At 46.1% G+C, this 21,937-nt stretch overlaps 1 protein-coding gene across 2 annotated transcripts; it reads left to right on the top strand.

Annotated features, from left to right (window-relative positions):
- The first annotated feature begins 14,285 nt into the window (after positions 1-14,285).
- MARCKS (myristoylated alanine rich protein kinase C substrate) lies at positions 14,286-19,851 on the top strand. Of its 2 annotated transcripts, none has more exons than XM_068677674.1 (3): positions 14,286-14,420; positions 16,569-16,741; positions 17,781-19,851. In XM_068677674.1, the coding sequence occupies exons 2-3, from the start codon at positions 16,643-16,645 to the stop codon at positions 18,561-18,563; spliced, it is 882 nt and encodes a 293-aa protein (XP_068533775.1). In that variant the 5' UTR covers positions 14,286-14,420; positions 16,569-16,642; the 3' UTR covers positions 18,564-19,851. The 2 variants fall into 2 exon arrangements, with proteins under 2 accessions (XP_068533775.1, XP_068533774.1); XM_068677673.1 differs by lacking the exon at positions 14,286-14,420 and adding an exon at positions 15,912-16,306.
- The last annotated feature ends 2,086 nt before the right edge of the window (positions 19,852-21,937 follow it).

Raw genomic sequence — 21,937 nt, 5'->3', positions numbered from 1 at the left:
CATTCTACTGCTGTGTTTTCTAACCCCAAGGTTAGCAGGGTTAGATAGTCAGCGCTGAAAACAATGGCCTAATTGAAAACAGTTCCCTAATCTGTAAAGCAGCTTCTGTGAATGCTGCCACAATTAGAGACACAAAACTCTGAATGTAGACACTGACTCTCCCCAGCTTATTTGCTTTCCAGCTGGTATATTCAAGAACTGGCATAACCACTTTATGCCTTTCCCTCTCTGTATATTTATTCTTGAGTGTAGATACATAAACGTATTACATATTCCTTTCTGTGGTAAAAATGCTGATTATGTTTGAGTGTGTTACACCAATTAGAGAGGCAGAAAAGGTTGTAAATAGATGGTATCTGAAGGTAGGTACCGTTGTGAGAGAAGGTAGTTATGATCAGATGCTCTCATTACTATGTATGATTCTGTGACCCTGAACAGAAATAGGAGCAATGTAATACCAAAGCCCTCCTCCTCTGTTGTTAGAACAGAGAGCCTACCATGTTTATTCTCTTGCTGAGGATGACGCAGACCAGTGATAAGAGAAAAAAAATTCAAAATAGCATAACACAGTGGACAGTGCTTTGTAGAACAGAAGATTGGAGAAAAGTGACTGGCAATTTTTCAGGCTCTTGAAAAACTAATGAACTAGCAGAAAATAAAAAATTAAGGGTTATAGCAACCTAGCATTAAGCAGAAGAAAGAGAAATTTTCTAGTGTACAAACATTCTTCACCAATTATGAAACAGAAAAGAAATGAGAAAACAATTTTAATAGAGCATTTGATAAATATTCCTGAACATGAGAATCAAATACACTGTCCAGATGGGAATTTCAAGTTCTTCTAGGTCATGTTGACTGTCTATATACAGACGTGTTTAAAAAAAATCATTGTGAAAAATGGCAACAATCCTTGTGTAAACCAGCTGTAAGAGAGTATTCATTATGTTGAACACTTTAGTCTAACATTACACAAACAAAGCCTCTGTTGTGATACCAGCTAATAGGACACAACATGATCCCGCAGTGATAAGGGGGATAAAATTTGCAGTGTTTAGCGTGATGGGTTGCTCCTGCCATTGTGACCGTAAACACAATGTGTACTTGTCTACATTGTCATCAATTAGTTCACAATTGAAGTTTAGGTCTACAGACAATGTTCAAAGCATTAGTAAGGAAATACAAGTAACTGGCCTATTTAGTGTCCACACGGTAGTCCGTCCTTTTTCCAGAGCATTACACATTTCTGCTAGCATCTAAACCTACAAAGCCAAAGTGAATATCACATACAAGTCCTCTTACAGATCTATCAGTTGTTGAAAACCAGGTATGAAGCTAGATATAGAAGGGACGTGGAATTTCTTTCATGAACCCATCAGCAAGCATCTAGAGTGGGTCCAGCGTTTTGAGCCCTGACTTGGAAAGTACAGATCTAAGCCTGGAAATGTCATGCTGACTGAGGCACCAGGAAAAGTGCACTGATAAGCAGTGGGACCTGTATGCAGTGATTTGTTTTGTTCTTGAGGTGGGGTGGTGGGAGTGGGGTGGAGCTCAGGCAGGGGGCAAACTGAATAGTTCTGCCATGACTCAGTATAAAAGGAAAAGGCAAGAATAAACAAGATCTCAGTAGCATATAACAATCAGTACATTCCAATGCAGACAACACATCCTATAATGCTTTCTTAGGATGAATGACCAGGGAAATCTATGGGAGGGGCTTGAAATTTCTTCCAAATGACAGGATTACAGAAGAGATGCTGGGATCTCAACCTTTACACCAGACCCTTGATCCACAGTCTCCCAGGGACAGGTCCAAGAGCCACAAATAGTGTGACATGATGGTACCTCATAGGAGAAAGAGGAGACGGGTGTCATTTGGGAACAACCATGCCTACCTCCCATCAGATCTGTTGCCTAGAGTAAAATATTGATGAAGCTGCTCCTTGCAATTGTCCTTTTTTCCAATACTCATTCCATCAACACCACACTCATGTTCCTCCAGCTCCTTAGAAGCAGCTTCTCAAGGTCAGTCCTATGGCCAAATAACTGAGGTTAGTGAGAAATGAATTGTTCCTTCAGTTTCAGCATGCTCAACCTCCCTAGCCCTGCAGCAGGCCCGTATCTTTCCTTGTAATTCTATTAAAAATGCTCCTAACTCCCAGGGTGAGGGAGCAGGAACCATGCATTGCTCTCTCAGAGAGTAATATAAACAAAGACCGTGCAGTGGACTTCAGCTTCATAAAAATCCAATCTCAGAAAGGTGATTTAGGGGATTTAGGAATATAGATTGAAACTTCTAAAGCTTTTGCTCTACTGCTGAACCCAGCCTCAGTCTTCCCAGGGACCCCAAGATAACACATTTCATCAAACGCCTGCCTGAATTCTGCCTTCCCAAGATGGAGATAAAAACTTCTTTTCCTCACTATGATTTCATGAGGATAAAATCCAATGATGACCATGAGGCACTTAGATACAGCAATACAGACCCTAGAAACAGAACCCAGAAGATCATCCGGGGCTACGTTTCTGCCAATATTTTCGTTTCCGATGTGAATTCCATGCTGCTTGCAGCGCTGCTGTGTAGAAGCTTAGCTTCGATTAACGTGCTGCCTATGAGCAGCTGTGAGGCTGTGTGCTCTGCCTTCACTAATCCTTTTTCCTCTTTCCTTGACTTCCTTTTTTTTTTTTTTTTTCATCAGAGCTGCAGAGATTTTAGACTGGAAGTGTAGTGCTGGCTCAGGAAGGGTAAGCTTTGTTCTCTCTCTTCTGCTGACATTTTGTGTGACCTCCGGGAAATCATTTAACCCGTTATTGCCCACGTGCAAAAAGAGAACAAGACTATTTTCTTTGTCCAGTCTGTCAGTACCACACAGCAAGCTCTCCTTGCTGCTTCCTGCTGCAGCTGCAGACAGTGGATCTTGTCTCCATCTTGTCTGAGGCCACTGAATATCACTATGGTCCTGATAAAGAAGAGAAGCAATTGACAGATGGTGGCAGTAATGCCAGGCCCCCTGCTCAGCTGCTCAGAGGAGATCTTCCAGCTTTGAGGTTATGAGGAGAAAGGTGGTGCTTTCCACCCACCTTAATCCTACTTCCATATGGCTTTGGGGAAGGGCTGCAAAAAGAGAGGAGGACAGCTGCAAGCTAACAGGAATAACAGGAGCCTTCCCAGGAAGGACAGGACCTGAGTACCTTCAAAGAGTTTTCCTGCAGACTCTTGTGCTGTAATCTGTCTCACTCTGGTCCTGGCTCATCTCCTCAGCTCCACACAGTACCTCAACCTTTCCCCGTCTCCTCACAGTTACTCTTCTACTCCTATCGGGTGTCCTCTTCTCAGCCAGCTGCCCCTTTCTTGCCCCTTTAAAAGGGGAACCCTTCTGCATCTGAGTTTCCGTTTCTGCTGCCCTTCCCTTTTCCCCATTCCTATGTTTGTCTTGTCTAATTAGAAACCTCAGGCTTGGGGCAACCTACACATTTCTTAGTATTTGACTGGTGACTACCACTCTGAGAAGTTTTCCTCTGTTGGGCCTACTTCTCTAATAAACGCAATTATTGCTAACAACATTTGCAACTAGGTGAGGAGACTGACGCAGAGAGATGGCAGATTCTTCTACAGGGCTTTTAGACCTGGTTACAAAACAGTTGTCAGAAAAGCCAATTTCTACCATTTCTATCAATTCTTTGTTGTAAATAGTCACAAAAATTAGTCAGAAAACAGAGCACTTTAGATACTAACCCCGTAAAAGCTGCTTGAAAGAGAACAATGTGTATCTACCTAACATCATTAACAGAGCTGATAAAAGCACAGTGCCCAAGTGCAAGTCAATGGTTATTTCAATAACTTCTTTGGAAACCAGAGCTGGATTGATTTTTTTATTTCAGAAATACAAAAATATAGTAGTGATTTGGGTAGTGCAGAACTTTACTTTTCACATTTTCTCCTAGTCCTTTACATCTGCTGCTTCAGTGGTTAAGATCTAGTAAATATTAAGCCATATCTTAGCTAATGAAGTGTACCTTACAATGTGTACTGACTTTACCAAAGATGCTTTTTAGAAATCTCATCTACAGTTGACATATGTAAATACACATGCTGGGTAAGCAGAATTAAAAAAAGAACTCAAGTTTTCTTATCTGTTTAACTACATCAACCTTGTAATACTTGTAAAGGTTTGTGTGTGATGAATGGATTAGTGAGTCAGTGCATAACAGATGTGTTTGTATGTAGATGTACTTGTAGGCATTTACAGATTTGGTTTTTGAAGTACGAAGTTTAAGAGGAAAAACATTGTGCTCAGAAGACTTCCCCCACATTTAATTGAGTCCACAATCTACCAGCAGTTACTAAAAATAAGATTAAGAATTACCAGGCCTGAATGCTTTGATTAATTTATATTGTTGGCTTTCCTGGAGACTCTGGTAATTGCTCATGTACAACTCAGAGTAACACATTTGTACAGCATTTCTGTGAAGTTGGAGTTGTAGTCTATTCAAAGAAATACATGACATGTGAAGTGTTTATATATAAAGAGATGTCCAAGTTACTTAAACCAAAAAGAAAATAAATATGTATATAAAAACAAACAAACAGAAACTAAGTTTTCCTTCATGCCTTACAGGGCCACCCATGAAGGCTTGAGGAAGAGGAAAAGGTGTAGCGGCTTGCCTCAGACCTTGTTTTGAGGCATTAGGAGGGAAGCAACTCACAGAGGTTGAACTTGGTGCTTAGGGACATGGTTTACTGGGTAACAGTAGTAGTGTGATGGCTGGACCAGATAATCTCAGAGGTCTTTTCCAACCTTGATGATTTTATGATTCTTTGATTCTACTTTACAATATACCCAAAGATGCTTCTGGTAAGAAGCCCAGATTTTGTTCTGAGACTCAGAAACCTGGTGTTCTGCTAATAATTTACATACCTCCACCCATGGGCATGGAGCAACTCATCAGGGAAATGAGATAAAGTCCCCCTCACCAGGACTTCTGAGCAGAAGAACTCCTAGAAACACCTCAGAAGGCACATGACCTACCTTTGATGTATGTAATTTCTCTGAGGTGAGTGAAATATCTCACCACAAGCACTTCTCTGACCACAGCAATGAGCTGGAGACCTCAGCCAGTGTGTATCAACACCCTGGCAACTTAAATTGTGTTCCCTGCCTTGTCTCAGTAGAAGAGAAAAAAAAAAAAAAAAAAGATAAAGGGGATCAACAGCTTGAGGAAAGGTGTGGTCAGCATTCCTCCTCTTTTCACCCTTTTGTTGGCCAGGCAGCTGGATGCAACTTGTATCTTGAGGAGACACAGCTAGCTAATACAATCACTTCCCAGTCACGGGTTCTGTGGTGCCAAAACATCCCCTCTGAAACCTCTCAGAGAGTCAAGTTTCTTCTAACCTTACACAACGCCTTTTCCATACAATTAGTTGCTTCAATGTGCAATCTGACAGCACCAAGCAGAGAAAATGTCCTTTCCTGTGATGGTGAGCAGCACGATGAGCAGCAAGCTGTGCTTGCTGAGGACAGGACCAAATGACACTGACTTTACAGTTTGTTGGCACTGCTGCAGGGATGAGCATCCACCACATGAGTGTCCTACCCCTCCAGTCAAGCTAAACCAACCTCAGCTCCTGACTCTTTCTTCATCTTCATCAGAAACTGTCCTCATACAAATCTCCCAAGAAACCCACTGACCCTTTCCTTGAAAAGTTTGATAGCACTATGAGTTTATACCTTGAGATTTTTTTAGTATCAGTATTGGTGAAATCTCAATTTGTGTTTCCCATAAAGAAAGCAGTTCAAAGACTTGAGTGCACTTAATCTGCCCGTTTACTCCAGACACAGCTCTATATTTAATCTCTCTGAATATGAGTTTCTATTTGTTACCAGTACAGAAGTTGCAGCCCGTATTCAGAAGAACTGAGTTTCACTTTGCTGCAAGCATGCAGAGCCTGGACAAGAATCTCAAAAAGCATGATATTGCCTATTTAGTTTGGGCACTACGGATTCAATGGCACATCCGGCATGAATGGTGGCTTTCCCGTCATTTTTGGTTTGAATTTTTCTAGCCCTTACTAATGTGGAGGTGCTTCATGCTTGCTGCTCACATTCTTCCAGATCACCCATGACTGTACCTCAAACGCTATTGTATGTACAAACTGCACATTGCCTAAGAGCACAAAAGTTCCTGTGATCATAAATGTTTCATAAAATTCTTATTTGAAGAAGAAACTTTCACCATTTCTCAATATTGTGAGCTCAATATTAGGTTTTTAAGCATTTAAATGAGCAGATGCTCTATTAGTCTGTTTCAGATTTTTTTCTTTGTACATGAATGAAAAATGTAAATGAAAATGGTTCTGAAAGAAACAGTGCTGAACATAGCCATATGAAAAGCAATCTAAAAATCCTGACAGAGCTAAAGAAAAAGAAATGAAAGTGCCCGTTATGTACAGTGGTCTAAAAATGAAAGATAAATTGTTCCTAGCATGTGTTGTGTCAAACCAGTTGTTGCTCCAAAGCTCTTTACAGGCTTTATGCCCACACACTGAAGAAGCCACACATACTCTAGGCAGTGCTGAGATGCAGAAAGGGGAACTCTGCCCAGGGACTTTGCCAGAGCTGCTGAGATTAAAGCACCTCAGAGGCTTAAATTTGCACTTTTTATGTCCTTGTGTTAACTGATAAGGTGCTATCAGCCCACAGAGATAGGCCTGATTCCACACAGATTTCAAAATCCAAATAACTACCAATAAATGCAAAAGGGATCCCAAGGGAAAAAAAAAAGGAAAATGGAAGTCAATGTAGTAACCAGGCATTGCTCTGTGCTGGTAGATGTAAAGGGAAAGGAGTTTTCAGGAAGCATGTGAAGGAAGAAAATAGTACATTCTGTGGAGCTCCTTACAAGCACAAGAGGCAGTATGGCTAAAAGGACATCATTGTCATTTGAAGATTAAATACTGGATAACAGAGGTTATGAGCATGTGATAATTTAAGGAAGATGCAAGATTTCACCACTTGAATGTATGCATTTTAGGTAGCGTGGTATGCCCAAGAGGAGAAAAGGGACTTACTTAAATAAAATGAGGAAGTGGGAATGAGAAGCTTTAAGAAAAGAGAACTATAAATTCTGTAAGAATAGCAGCTATAAAAAGGACATTTACATGCTAAGAAGGAAGAAAAAAAGGATACAGCTGAAGATTGTCAAAACAGCTCTAAGCCAAGTGTGAAATAGTTTTCAATAACTCAGATCACTCATGGGCCGGCAGGTTCTGGGCTCTCTCATACTCAGAGAGTGCTCAGAGGCTAGCGAGGTATGACGGCGTGTCCTCCAGTATGTTTTCTGGGTTTCGCATGCCAGCCAGTGAAAAGGAAGCGGATTGTACGGGAAATTGCCATCTGCTTTTGTCAATAAAAGACCGCGTGCGTTGCTTGAGCCTAAACAGACTGAAGCCAGCCTTTTATAGCTGCATGGGGGAAATGGGAAACCTTACCAAAGTGTGAGAAAGTGTAATTTGAAAGGAATAAACAAAAATTACTATGACACAACTTCATCTGTTCTGTATAGGTTCTTACACAGTACCACAGAAGGCATGGGAACTTATAAAGGCAGGGGTTCATATTAAACCTGTGATTTTCTCAGCTTCCTAGAACCTGGTTTCAAGAACATTATTACAGATATTGTTTTCTCACATTTTAATGCAATTTGTACTGTACGGGGGAAAAAAGAGCGTAGTTTCTCTTTCCTATAAATGTGTACAGAAGGCATTTGTATGCCCCATTTACCCAAAGCACCTCAGTCTTTGGTGTATTTATTCTTCCAAGGCACATAAGAGGTTGTATTAATATCTATGTTTCATAAACCACTTAACTGAGGCAGAAACCAAAGTGAGTCTAGGCATAGCTGAAGCAGAATTAAAGGCAGTGTGACACAGAATGACACAGTCACGGCATGGCAGAGGTGGGAAGGCCCGGCTAGGGACCCTCCAGTCCAACCCCCCTGCTCAAGCAGGGCCAGCTAGAGCTGTTTTCTCAGTACTGTGTCCAGCCAGCTTTTGAGTATCTTCAAAGAAGGAAACTTCACAACCTGTCTTTAGCAGATGAGGCATTGCCAGCCATCCTTTACTTCTCCAGGAGAGATATGTGCTTCCTTCCAGTCCTCAGGATCCTGCCATGATCACCACAACCTTTCAAGGATAATGAAGAGTATCTTTGCATGACATCAGACAGCTCCCACAGCTCCCGTGGGCAAGTACAATCAGATCCTGTGGACTTGTATACACTGAGTTTGCTTTAATATCCCTTACTCTGGTTCTCCTCAACTGAGGGTATGTCTTCTTGCTCCATACTCCACTCCAGGTGGGCTTTGGCTTTCCTAACCCCATCCCTGCACACTTGGACTTAAGAGTCTCTATTTTCCTCTTGGGTCACCTGTACCTGCTCTCACATGTAGCATGCTGCCTTTTTAAGTCTGAGTTTAGTCAGGACCTTCTTGTTCATCCATGCAGCCAGCCTGCTGCCTTTGCTTGACAGTGGCTTAATAGCAGCTTGGGTACAGGGTGTGTTTGACAACATAGACACAGAAAGAGAGTTCAAGGCAGAAAATTTTCATCTTGAAGAAATAGAGTAAATTCATCCGTGCTTATCTCCATGTCCACTTCCAATATTTACACAAGATGCACCACAGCTAATGCCCCAACCCAGCACCCCAGTCTGCAGGGCACATATACCTACAGCAACTTACCTCAACCACACAGGAGGTCTGCCACAGGGCAGGAATGCAGACACAAATATCGCTGTCTTAAAGTAGTTCTTTCGCCAGCAACCCCTCCTGTCTCTTGTGTTAGGCATATATGCCCCTCTAAATCAAACAGATGAATTTGTAATTGCTAGCCTATTTGTTTTAACAACCCTTAATTTACTGGCCTGCAGCCTGTGGTCTCATAGCTGTGGTTTCTTGCAATACCAGCTACAGAAAAGACCTCTCAATTGTATGAGTTGCTACATATTCAGAAGTCAGTATATGGGTGCAGGAACATTTATACAACAAATTTCTAAAGCCATTGTTAAAAAAAATAAAAAAAATAAAAAAAAAAAAAAACCTTTCATTATTCATTTCTTACACTAAGATGTTGGATCAATCCCCTCAGTGTACAGACAGCAATTTGTGTTACCAGTTAAACTGGTGTCTCTCACCCTACTTATCCATACTCTTACGACAACTTGCCTTGCTGTGTAAGACAGACTCTTTTACGGTTTTGCAGAATTGGATATGAATTTCATTCTCCTGCATCAGATCACTATGAAGAGCTAGGTGCTAAAAGACATACTGCACATAGAATGCAAAACTAATATACAAATATTTAGACAGAATGTAAGACAAAATAAAATGGTGGTGGGTATGTAATGCCTGAATTATGTTCTGAATAGTCTGTTTCGTTCCTTCACTGTGCCACTGAAAAATAAAAAAGATGGAAAGTTAGATCTATCTAGTATTAAGTATCAATGTCCCTCTTGAGAGGCTGAAAACTGCATGAAGTCTACGAAAGGACATATGTTCACCTTGGTTATTCTCCCTACCTGAGATTTTTAAACCATTAGTTGCTCAATTCATCAGATTGGACCCAATAACTCTGACTTGAAGCTGTCATCTGTCACTGTTTCAAAATACCAGGAGAGAGGAATCAAGAGGCTAGAGGTGCTACCAGAGGTGCCCAGCTGGTGGACTGTGTCCCACCCCAGTCCTCCTCTGTCATCAGTGGTCCAGAAGCAGCTGCCCAGGGGTCTTCTCTGGAGAGAGAGACACTGGGGAGGCCCCTGCACGTGTGATGTCCAGGGCAATCACACAATCAATATGGGGACCCTCCCCTCAAAGTGGGGACCCTGATGCCTGCATGGGCATTGACTTGCGCTGCATGTGGAGGAGTCCTGGCACATGCTGGGGAAGATACCATGGCATGTGATCCCCTCCTATCCCAGCTAGAAGCATGATGGTGCCAGGGCACACCAGCTCTCTGCACAGTCGGTTCCCCTTTGCAAAGAAATGATTGTCTGATGTGTGTACGTGTGTGTGCCTCGAAGAATCAGGGAAAAGGGGATCATGGCTGTGTATTGCTGAGACTGGGTCACACGGCTAGCACTGGACCTTGAGGCATGAAAAACAATTAGAGTACAAAATCATGGTCATTTTTTGGAATGATTACTATGTAATTCTCAATGCCAAAGAGCTATTCTTAATTCACTTGCTGAACAGTTTCAGCTTTTTGATTGAAACATTTCTGCTCATACTCCCTCGCCCTAGAACTTCGTGGGAAAAGCAGGGGGAGGTAAATGAAGGGATTCAGATTTTCTTACGTGGGAATTAAACCTATGTTTCCTGAGCCTCACCATTGAGCTGCTGGATGAAAGGGGACTGCCTCTTAAGCTTTCAAAGGGGCTAAAGCACCTCACGGCAGGAAAGAGGTCAGAATGCCAGCTCCTGAGTGAAGGGATATACATCCCAACAACTCAGTATAAGGAATCCAAGTCTCTGAAACAGGCACAAATGCTTCCTGTTTCTTATTTTAGATGGTTTTTCTGTGTAAAGCTGGGGATTATATGACCACTGATATCAAGTATGTGCCCTGCCAGCACACCTGGCAGTATGGCTGTCATGCGTTTCTTTCAGGTTGGCTGGGATGCACTATACAGTGTTTATTCCAGCTACCTGAAGCAAGCAGTCTTCCTGAGCTAAGACGGTGATGACAAAAAATAATAATAAATAGTAATAATAATGACCTTTTGCACTTTGTGGCTGCACCGTATTTGCTCAGGTACAGTGAATCATAAAACCAGAGCCAGGGTACCAGCCCCCACCTGCCAGCTGGACAAATTACAGACTTTGGCATTGGCTTTTTCTCCGCAGCGAGAGCCCTATGGGGAGGCTAGGCACTTGACATGGAGGTAGATAATTCCACAACCTTGAGCCCTTCCCTTGATTTAGCCCTAAATGAGAACATAATTTTCAGTTCACACTTTGTGACAGTTTTCAGTGTCACTGAGCACGGCAGCAGTGCTATTTAAGCGCCACCCTTCCTCTCAACCTAGCTGAAATTCATAAAAGCTGTGCTGGCTTGTTGATATCCAACATGCTGTAGCTACACAGCACTCATCATTAAAGCACACCTGTTCTCTGAAAAATAAAAATATATATATAAAAAAAAAAAAACTTTATGAGGCATCACCTGACTATGCCACCAGTTGTTGAGAATTTTTTACTCAGATCAGTCCTCTCAGCAAAACAGAAGGAGGAATGTGAAAATGGAAAGAAGCAGGTCACAGAGAAGGGGGATTGTGCAAGGCAGCGGTGCTGTTAAAGCAAATATCATTGGGACTAGAGCTTAACTTTATGACAAATCAGGTTATCACCTGCTTGTCATTGCTGCTACTTGTCTGGCCACGCCAAGAGTTACAGAAACTAAACCTGCAGGAAACTGCCCCCCTCCCCTCCCAACAAAAGAAAAAGGCGAGAGGGGAAAATAGTTTTCAGACGTTTCTACTCCCTGAAATGGCTTATCGTGAGGTCAGATGAAAGCCAGGGCACGCACAATGGAGGGAGTGGAGCTGTAGGGCCAGAGCCGGGGACCGAAGGGAGAAAAGAGCTGCTGCAGCAGTGCCTCAGACCAGGTGAAACTGCTGGGAACTGCAGCCAGAGCAGTGCTTGTCCCTAGAACTGACAGACCTGAAATATCTGTTAACTCAGGTTGACAGAATTTTTATTATGAGATATGAGAAATGCAAACTGTATGATACTTTTAAAATATACATGCTGTACTTAGTTTCCAGTTTCCCAGCACACCGGACATTCAAACAGTCTAGATCCTATTTAACAAACATTGTTGAATGTATTCAGTTAATAAAAGCTTGGCAAATATTAGTAAAAGGCTTGTAATGGCTGTGAGTGATATAAAGGTTAAAAGCTTTGATAGCATCGTACCAAACTGGAATAAAGCTTGAAGAAACTCAAATGATGGGTCAGTAAGAAATCTCATTGCTGATTAGGACATTGTGAAATATTCATTTATTGGAATCAGAAAAGATGCAACTATTCTATAAACCTAAATTTATTTTTAGAACTTGAAACTTTTAACATTATTCAGCTCATTAGTCCTGTCCTCTCATTATCAGGAAGTACACACAGATTAAAACAAGAATGAAATTTCCTCACTGTCCCAACCTGACAGGAAAGCAAGATGTTTTCTTTCTTATGCATATGTTACATTATTTCTCTGTAATGACAAGGGAAGAAAGGGCTTCAGGCTAGATTGGCACATGGGGAACGCTATCTATCAGTGTAAACTTGGAGGATCTTTTTTTTTTTTGTGTGTGTAGTTTGCTGCACTGCCTGCACAGAGGAAAGCTCCCCGTGCACCCCAGAGCACAGGTAGGTTTACCAGCACATTATCAGAGCCTGGCCCATGAAAGAAACACAAGCAGGATCACCAGAAAGCACGCGTTGTTTCAGGATTTCTGTAAACACTGGATTCCAGCTTCCAAAACCGCCCTGAGATTCACTTTCTTTTAAAGGCTTGTCTGGACGAGGATAAAGGTGTATTAAAAAATAATGATAATAATAATAAAAAATTCAGTGAAAACTTTTAATTAACATGTTTTTCAAATTCATAGCGTTGACAGGGTGTGTTGCATTTTCACACATTTGCCAGCAAACGTGTTAAAATACACTTGTGTCCTCTCTACAGGTGGCAAGCTGGGACAAGTTTCCGAAAGTTTCAACATATCCAGAATTAAAACCTGCTCATTAAGGTACTTTTACCTTGGCTGAGGGCGAGTGTCACTGATGGGTTTTCCTGGGACTCCCGAGAGCAGCTGGCATACTGGTAGGGAACTGTTACTCAGCCGCTTTTTCTCCAGTTCCTGACCTGTCAAGTGAAAGTAACATTTCATTACCTACCTTTCAGGACTGGGGGAAGAGTGCTGTTTCTACAGTACTGGGGGTGGGTGGGGGAATTATTTTTTTTGTTATTTCAGGTTACAGTTGAACACTTTGCAGAAGGAACTTTTCCTTTGCTGCTCTGGGATGAAAACTAGAGTGTTGTTTTGTTTGTTCGTTTGTTTTTTTTCCTGGCATCCCAACAGGAGGTGGGTGTGCAGTTGACATACACATTACACCATGCTTATATCTGGCCATGCTGTCAGGAAGGTTTGTGTTAATGCCTGGCCAAAGCCATGGCTGTGAGGCACAGATTCAGGACTAACAGACATGAAGGCACAGGTGAGCATCAATAACTCCGAGTCAGTAGCTATGTGGGTTTGCTGGGCAGCACCATCCAAAGCATACCATCAGTCTGCACCTCAGCCCTCCCACTTCCCAAACAGAGCATGAAAACAATCCCAGGCAAAACGTGCCGAGAGGAGTCACATTTTGTAAGCACTGTGGAAGATCCAACTTTGTGTGGTGGATGCAATATACAATTGGAAATGAGGAAATGGGCTGCGGTGGGAGGGATGGGGGCTGGACTCAGAGCTGTCTTGCTCATCCTCAGGCTCCTCAGAGCTGGCCCTCAGTCTTGGTTTCATGTTCTTAGAAATGTTATCACTTCACCCGCGTCACATGGGGGACATGACTTTTTTGCTGACACAGCTCTTGCAGGAAAAGCCCAAACACAAATACATTTACAATGAAATCATTTTTTTTTTTAGACATTAAATCTCCAGCAGCCTGTACTTTAAGCGCCTTTAAACTGGTACATCCTTGGTCCTGCCAAAGAAATGCTGCAAGATCTTTTGTGTGTGTGTGTGTGTGTGGAAGCCAATGTGGAATAATGGTGTGTTTTGCATTCATATCTGATTAGTCCTGCTGCAATACACCAATCAGGGCGGTGGTTTGTTGATTTTTTTTCCTTTCTTTTTTCCCCTTGGAAGGAGATGAAAAGATCCGGAATTTGAGTAAAGCGCCAGTTTAAGAATGAGGAATCTCCCCTGCAGCATAATCTGCGTTTCGTTGGCACTTAAGGGTGTGGGGTGACAGCGAGCAGCCTGGTAACTGGTGGGCAACAGGTCAGTGGAGGGGTTAGGTCTCCTGTTTGTACCTCACATGACGGGTGTGGGGCAGAAGGCACAGAGAGCTGTCCCGGTTGTAACACACGGAGCATGCTTATATTCCAGATTCCCTGCCTGTCCAGACACTGTGCAGAAGAACTCGTGGAACTGAGCATCTAGAGTAATATCAGACAAAGCTTTTCCTTTTTTTTTCCTTCTTCTCTTTCGAAGTTGCAAAACACTGAAATGGTTGAAAAACACGCCGAGACTGCAAAGCAAACACCGCCAAAACTCCCCCAAGCCGCTCGGCGAAAATTTTTTCTCGGTTGCCACCGCTCCGAAATCCACACGTAGCTCCGGCGGAAAGGCGAACCGCAGGCGCCCATGCAGGTGAAATCCCGTGCGAGAAATCCCGGTGACTTTTTGATACCGGCTGCCAGCCCCAGCCACGGTCCTCAAAGGGGGGGGGCTTCGGGGCTCCTCGTCCCCCTCCCCTTTCCCCATCGCCCCCCTCCCCCGTCGCCACGGCAACCGCCCGGCGGCCCCTCCGGGGGCCGGGGGAGCCCCGGGGGAGGCGGTGAAGCCCCCCCACAAGTCCCCCCCAGCCCCTCGGGGGCACGGGTGGGCGCCCCACGGGCGAGCTGGGGCTGCGCGGCGCTGCTCGGCGGGGCGGGCGGCGGCGGCCGAGACAAAGGGAGCCGGGGCTGGCAGGGGCGGGAGGGGGGGGGAGGCTCGGTGGGGAACGGCAGATGCCCCTCTCGCTCCCCTCCCCCTCCCCGGAAAAGGAGGAAGAAAAAAAAAATAGAAAAATAACGATAATTAATTAAAAAAATCGCCCGGCGGATCTGCCGCCGATCAAAGGCTGCAGGCGCTGGGGTTGCTGGAAGGCGGCGGGCGCACAAAGCCCCCGGTGATCCGCGGGGGGAGCGAGGTGGGCGGCGTGGCCGAGCCTCCCCGTGCCGCAGCCCTTCGTTAGCGGAGCGATTTTACCCCCCCCCCCCCCCCCCGTGTTTATAAACAACAGGCGTTTGGCGAGAGATTCCCTGCGTTGGATTTATTTATTTATTTATTTTTCGGAAAAGGACCCTTCTGCCGCGCGTTTCTGCTCCTGCAAAGGGAGGGGGGACCCTGTATGTGTGTGAGGAGGGGGCTGTGTGTGAGGGGGGCCCCGTGTGTGTACGGGGGGGGGGCTCGGGGCCAGCCGTCCCGCATCCCCCATCGCGGAGCGGCGACATCTCCCCGAGCTGCCCGCATCCGCCGCCCCCTCCCCCGTATAGTGTGTGTGGGGGGGAAACGGGTCGGATCCGCGGCGTTTCTTCCACACGAGCCCTCGCTGCTGTGCTCCGGATCGCCGGTACTCGGGGTACCTCGGTGTGGAGGTGCAGCCCAGCCCAGGGGTTCGGCTCCGGAGCTTCGCCCGCGCGTGTAAACGCGGCCCGGGAGCGGGGCGCCGCCACGCTCAGCGCCTTCAAAAGGCGGCTCGGGGATAATCGGAGAGCGGGATTTAATGGGGGCTGCTCGCAAAGGATCGCGTTTGGGGCCGATATGGCTCTGGGGGAGGGGGCCGCTCCGGCTCCGGCTCCCGCCGCCGCCGCTTTCGCGTTGGCAACATCTGGCCTACAGACCTACTAATTTCGACTCGTGATCTCGTTTGGCGAAACCCGATCTACGTGGTTCAAATACCTTCCAAATTGGGGGCGATTTAACAATCGCGACCAATTAAACCCGGGGAAGAAAAGGAGAGGAAAAAAAAAAAAAAAAGGAAGAAAAAAAAAAAAAAAAAGCAAAGCAAATCCCCTCCTTCCCTCTCCCCCCGCCCCGGGCTCGCAGCACACTATCTGTTGCTCGCTCCCGGTGGGGGCGGGCGGCGGGGCCGGGCCGGACCCCCGCTGCCACTCGCACTCACACTCGCGCTCACACTCACTCGCTTCACCCGCACGCCCCATCCCATTGTCCCTGCCCGCCCGCGCCGCTTTATTTGGGTGTTTTGTCCGCTGCCCGGCGCGGGGCTCCGCGCGCCCGCCCGCGCCGCGCCGCGCCGGAGCGGCACATTCATCCCCGGCCGGGGGCTGCCTTCGAAGCGCTGCCATCGCGGCTCCATTGTTCGCCGGGCGGCCAGGCCCCGCCCCCCTTTGTGTGGCGCGGCGGCGATTGGCCGGCGCCGGGCGGAGGGCTGCCGTCACCGCTCGGGAAGCCCATTCATCTGTGCACTTGGGCGTTGGACTCCGCATCTTATTAGCAACCAGGGAGATTTCTCCATTTTCTCCTTGTCTACAGTACGGCTACAAATCTGGGATTTTTTATTACTTCTTTTTTACTAAACTTGGGCTCCTTTTTTTTTTTTTTTTTTTTTTTCCTCCGGTGCTCGACTTTTTCCTTCCCTTTTTTTTCCCCCTCCCTCCTGTGCTGCTGCTTTTTTTGATCTCTTCAACTTTAAATTTTTTAAAAAGGAGTGCATTATAATCGGTTCTGTTCTCTCTTCTCTTTTTTTTTCCCCTCTGGTGTGTGTGTGTGTTGCTGCTGCTGCTGGTCGCCCAGTATTTATACCAACCCAACGCTCTTTGTTTCCCCTCCTTTTGGATCTGTTGAGTTTCTTTGTTGAATAAGACAGCATGGGTGCCCAGTTCTCCAAGACCGCTGCAAAGGGCGAAGCCTCCGCCGAGAAACCTGGGGAAGCAGTGGCTGCATCTCCATCCAAGGCGAATGGACAGGTAAAAAAAAAAAAAAAAAAAAAAAAAAAAAGCAATTAAAAAAAAATTAAACCTACTCCTTTTTTTAAGCCAACTTCGACGGACTCTCTTTTGCATCCTGTCTAATTCTTCTTCCTTTGATGCCCCAGTGGCACGTTCAATGGAGAATACGGCCAATCCTTTTATCCTTGCAACTCGAAGCAAAGGAATCATTGCTTTATTTAAAAAAAAAAAAAAAAAAGGGCTTGGCTTTGAACGATTTGCTGCTTTATCTTTCCTGCGTCGGGGAGTGTGTGTGGGGGGAGGGGGCACGTTGGGAAAAAGGAGGAGGAAAAAAATATATATATATCTATATATATATCCCTCGTGTATTATTGAGAAGCGTCCCGATGGCTTGCATACGGACGGATCTGTTACCGCTCGGCTTTTCTGCCCGCTTTACCGCCTGCTCCCGACGCCGCCCGGCCACTATAGCGCCTACCGCGGGCACCGCGCGGCCGCCTCGTACCGGGGGCAGCCGCCGCCGGGGCTGGGGGCTCGGGGGCAGGAGCAGGGCTCGGGGGTGCATTTTGGGGGAGGGAGAGGGGGGGGGCTCCGTGGCTCCCCCCCGGGGCAGCAGCCGGGCTGCCCCCCGGCGCCCCCGCAGCTGGCGGCCGCCCGAAACATGCAAATGCGGCGGGGGCCGAGACGGAGGGGAGAGGGGGGGTGGAAGCCGGGGCCTGCCGGGCGGGGGGCTGCGAGCTGGGGCCGGGCGAGCTTTGTTCGGTGCCGTGCAGCGCCGCGCCGCGCCGCGCCGTGCCGAGCCTTCCCCGCCCCGCTCCGCTCCGCGCCGCGGCCGGACGGGGCGCGCCGGGGGCGGGGGTGCGCGGGGCCGTCGGTGGAGCCGCGGCGCCCCCTGGCGGCCGTTCCGCGGGGGCGCCCGCCCGGAGCGGGCTTCGGCTGGGCTGAGCCGAGCCGGGCTGGGCTGAGCCGGGCCGGGCCGGGCCGGGCGTCGCGGGGAGGGCGCGGGGGAGGCGTCGTCTCGGTGCTCCCCCCCGGTAACGCGGTCGCTGTCTTGCAGGAGAACGGCCACGTGAAGGTGAACGGCGACGCCTCCCCCGCGGCGGCGGAGGCGGGCAAGGAGGAGGTGCAGGCGAACGGCAGCGCGCCCGCCGAGGAGACGGGCAAGGAGGAGGCGGCCTCGTCGGAGCCCGCCTCCGAGAAGGAGGCCGCCGAGGCGGAGAGCACCGAGCCGGCCTCGCCGGCGGAGGGCGAAGCCTCCCCCAAGACTGAGGAGGGCGCGACCCCCTCGTCCAGCAGCGAGACCCCGAAAAAAAAAAAGAAGCGCTTTTCCTTCAAGAAGTCCTTTAAGCTCAGCGGCTTCTCCTTCAAAAAGAACAAAAAGGAGGCCGGCGAGGGGGCGGAGAGCGAGGGCGGCGCCGCCGCCACCGCGGCGGAGGGCGGGAAGGAGGAGGCGGCGGCCGCGGCCCCCGAGGCGGCGGGCGGCGACGAGGCCAAGGGCTCCGCCGACGAGCCCTGCGCGGCCGCCCCCGAGGCGGCCAAGGAGGAGGCGGGGGACTCGCAGGAGGCCAAATCGGACGAGGCCGCCCCCGAGAAGGCAGCAGCGGCGGGAGAAGAGGCCCCGGCGGCGGCGGAGGAGCAGCAGCAGCAGCAGCAGCAGGAGGCGGCGGCGGCCAAGGCGGCGGAGGAGGCGGGCGGCGCCGCCGCCACCACCACCACCACCACGAGCGAGGCCTCGGGCAGCGGCGAGCAGGAGGCGGCCTCGGCGGCGGAGGAGGCGGCGAGGCAGGAGGCCCCCTCCGAGAGCAGTCCGGAGGGCCCCGCCGCCGAGCCGGCGGAGTAGAGCAGCGCCCGCCGCCGCCCCCTCGCCGACGAACTTTTTTCTCCCCCCCCTGTTTGTTTGTTGGAGTGGTGCCAGGTACTGGTTTTCGGAGAACTTGTCTACAACCAGGGATTGATTTAAAAGATGTCTCGTTTCTTTTTTTTCTCTCCCCGCAGATTTTTTTTTTGTTATTTTTTATTTTTTTTTCCCATCTCAAATCAATTCTGTTACCACCATTCCAACGGGCGGAGGAGGGCCTCGACGCCTCCCTCCGCCTCCTTCCTTCTCTCCTCCTCCTTTTTTTTTTTTTTTTTCCTTTTTTTTTTTGCATCAGTATTAATGTTTTTTGGTTTTTCGGTTTCGTTTAATTTTTTTTTAACTTTTATTTTTTGGCATACTTTGCATCTTTATTCGAAATGTAAACTTCCTTTGTCAGTCTATGGACATGCCCATATATGAAGGAGATGGGTGGGTCAATAAGGGATATCAAATGAAGTGATAAGGGGCCACAGTGGGGGATCCGTGGCGCGCATCCATTGCCAAGAGAACGTGCCACGAGAAATGATGTAAGGGGTTAGTCTTTTTTTAAAAGAAAGTTATTACGATGTATTTTGTGAGGCAGATGTTCTATAAGGTTTACAACACTACAAGTCTTGATTAAGAAGGAAAGGAAAAAAAAAAATCAATACCCAGATAAAGAGATCATAGTCTTAGGAATTCATTTAAACCATAGGAACTTTTCACTTATCTCATGTTAGCTGTATCAGTCAGTGATTAAGTAGAAATACAAGTTGTATAGGCTTTATTGTTTATTGCTGGTTTATGACCTTAATAAAGTGTAATTATGTATTACCAGCAGGGTGTTTTTAACTGTGACTATTGTATAAAAACAAATCTTGATATCCAGAAGCACATGAAGTTTGCAACTCTTTCCACCCTGCCCATTTTTGTAAAACTGCAGTCATCTTGGACCTTTTAAACACAAATTTTAAACTCAACCAAGCTGTGATAAGTGGAATGGTTACTGTTTATACTGTGGTATGTTTTTGATTACAGCAGACTGCTTTCTTTTCCAGTTGTCTTTGAAAATAAAGGAAAACTCTTCAGATGCAATGTTTTTTTTTTTTTTTTTTTGGTGTAGCATCTTGTCTATCATGTTTTTGTAAATACTGGAGAAGCTTTGACCAATTTGACTTAGAGATGGAATGTAACTTTGCTTACAAAAATTGCTATTAAACTCCTGCTTAAGGTGTTCTAATTTTCTGTGAGCACACTAAAAGCGAAAAATAAATGTGAATAAAATGTATAATTTGGTTGTGTTTCTTTCATGGATACTCTGGTAACTTAAATGGGCCAGCCAGTATTGTACAAGCCTAAATTTGTATAAAGTGATGATGTGCGCTGTTAGCACTGGCTTTGCAAGCTGCCTTCCGAGATCCCAGACTGTGTAACGCTGCGCTTATTGTAGAGAAATTGAGCAGCGAGCCAGGTAACTCGCAGGTTTCCTGGCTTTAAAAAGAAGGCTGGAAGGCAGTCTGAGCATGTACAGTGTGCGATTCTGTTGTCCAGGCTCCATCTTGCTTTAAGACCAGAGGTATCCAGCATATGAGATTCTTGCCTCTTGAGGAAAATGAGATGTAATTTGAATTGCTTAGGGTGGGGCGCTGAAATTTTTTTGTGCCGCGTTGCCTAAAAGTTAAGCTCTTGAACAGACGTCCCATTTATGTCTTAGTATGCTGTCCCTGCTTAGGTTCCTAGATGATTAGATCGAAAACTTTAGCCTGGAGGGAGAAAGGGGGTATTAACACTGCCATTCTGCTCAAAGTAATTAAAAGCAATATTTTCTCTTTTTTTCCTCAAGTGCTACTCCCAACTGCAGGTGAGTTACAGAACAGATTTCAAAATTTGTCTATAAAAATAATTACTTGGTGCTTGCCTTTAATTGTTAGGCTCTTTGGCTAATTTCCAGCATATTGCTCAGGGCATATTATGCCTTAATAAAACAGTGGGCTCATGTAAGAAAAGCAGTAGTGGTATTTGGAGGGTGGAAATTGATTCAAGAAAGTGTTGCTTCTAAGTTTATAGGAGAAAGTTTAGTGTTACACTTATTTGCTTCCACCTAAATTTTCAGCAGAAACTCTTTGGAAGCAATTATGATTCATTTTATGAGAAAATGGCACGTTAGCACCTTGTTCCCTAAAGAACAAAGCCTAAACTGAATGAAGTATAGTAGATTTCCTGCTGAATGCGTACTTTTTTCTTTTTTTTTTCTTTTTTCTTTTCCTTTTTTTTTTTTTTTTTTTTAATTCAGCTGTCTACCATTTTAACTTTGGCTTGTATGTACTCTAGTTGCCCTGGTATTTCTCTATAGCTTTAGAAATGTATTGAAACTATGCTATAATTGCTGAGGGACAAAAATAAATGGATGTAAAACAAGATCCTCCACACCAGTGTCATTCTTGGAGTACATGTGTTTGAAGTCTAGTGCATAACTGCTTTGCTAAGGGGTTTTTATAACATGGCTGTAAAAACCTGTTCTAAGACGCATGATGTCTTGGCCATAGAGTCAATGTCTCTTTTTAATAAATATATATATATTTAAATTCAAGGATTCTTAAAGAGAAGTCTGAATTTCTTTGATTTTTTCCCTTTGTTGAACTATATGTGTACATATGAAGAAAATAATCTCCAGTAAAGTTCTCCCATTTTTTCTCAACCTGCTTGGCTGAAACTTTTGTGTTTGTTCCTCGCTCAGCTGGTGTTGTTTCCTGAAACGCTTCCAGTTCCTGGTGGTGCAGAATCACTTCTACCACAGCAGCCAGGATCCTTGGCTGGGACTTTGTAATTCCATAACTTGGCTTGACTTGGAGTTGCTTTCCAAGCCTAATACCAGTACAGTTTCAAAAATAAGGCTTAAGAAGATCACTTACGTGGCCTGCTGTTCTGCTCGCAGCAGTCCAGTGTGTGCTAAAACGTGGTTCCAGCAATGCTTCTTTTCAACCATGCAGTTTAAGAAGACGGGAATCTGCCTGGGTTTGGAATGGTGGAAATGGAGCTTTGAGCTGCTTCCTTCTGCAAAAGGATTGTGCCACAGCATCTGTCCCCACTTCGTCCCCAGGGGGCTGGCTGGTCGCTCCCATGCGATTGTAGATTACCCTCATTTTTCTATGAGGAAAATGGAGGGGTTGGGTGTTAACCATCTGGTGAGATGGTTAATCTTTTTACCAAGAAACCTTTATGCCTTTTTTACTCCATCACTTGCTGTTATGCCTTGGTGAAAATGCTAATCATAATAAGTATTGTAATTTCAACAAATTTTCTCAAAATTCAAATGCATGTGACTTTAAAATGTGTGGCTTCAAGCTCATTTGCCTGTCTTATGGGTTGTTGGGGTT

This window comes from Anas acuta, chromosome 3 (assembly GCF_963932015.1).
Source record: "Anas acuta chromosome 3, bAnaAcu1.1, whole genome shotgun sequence".
NCBI classification, from domain to species: Eukaryota; Metazoa; Chordata; class Aves; order Anseriformes; family Anatidae; genus Anas; species Anas acuta.
This window is presented reverse-complemented; position numbering and strand designations above follow the sequence as displayed.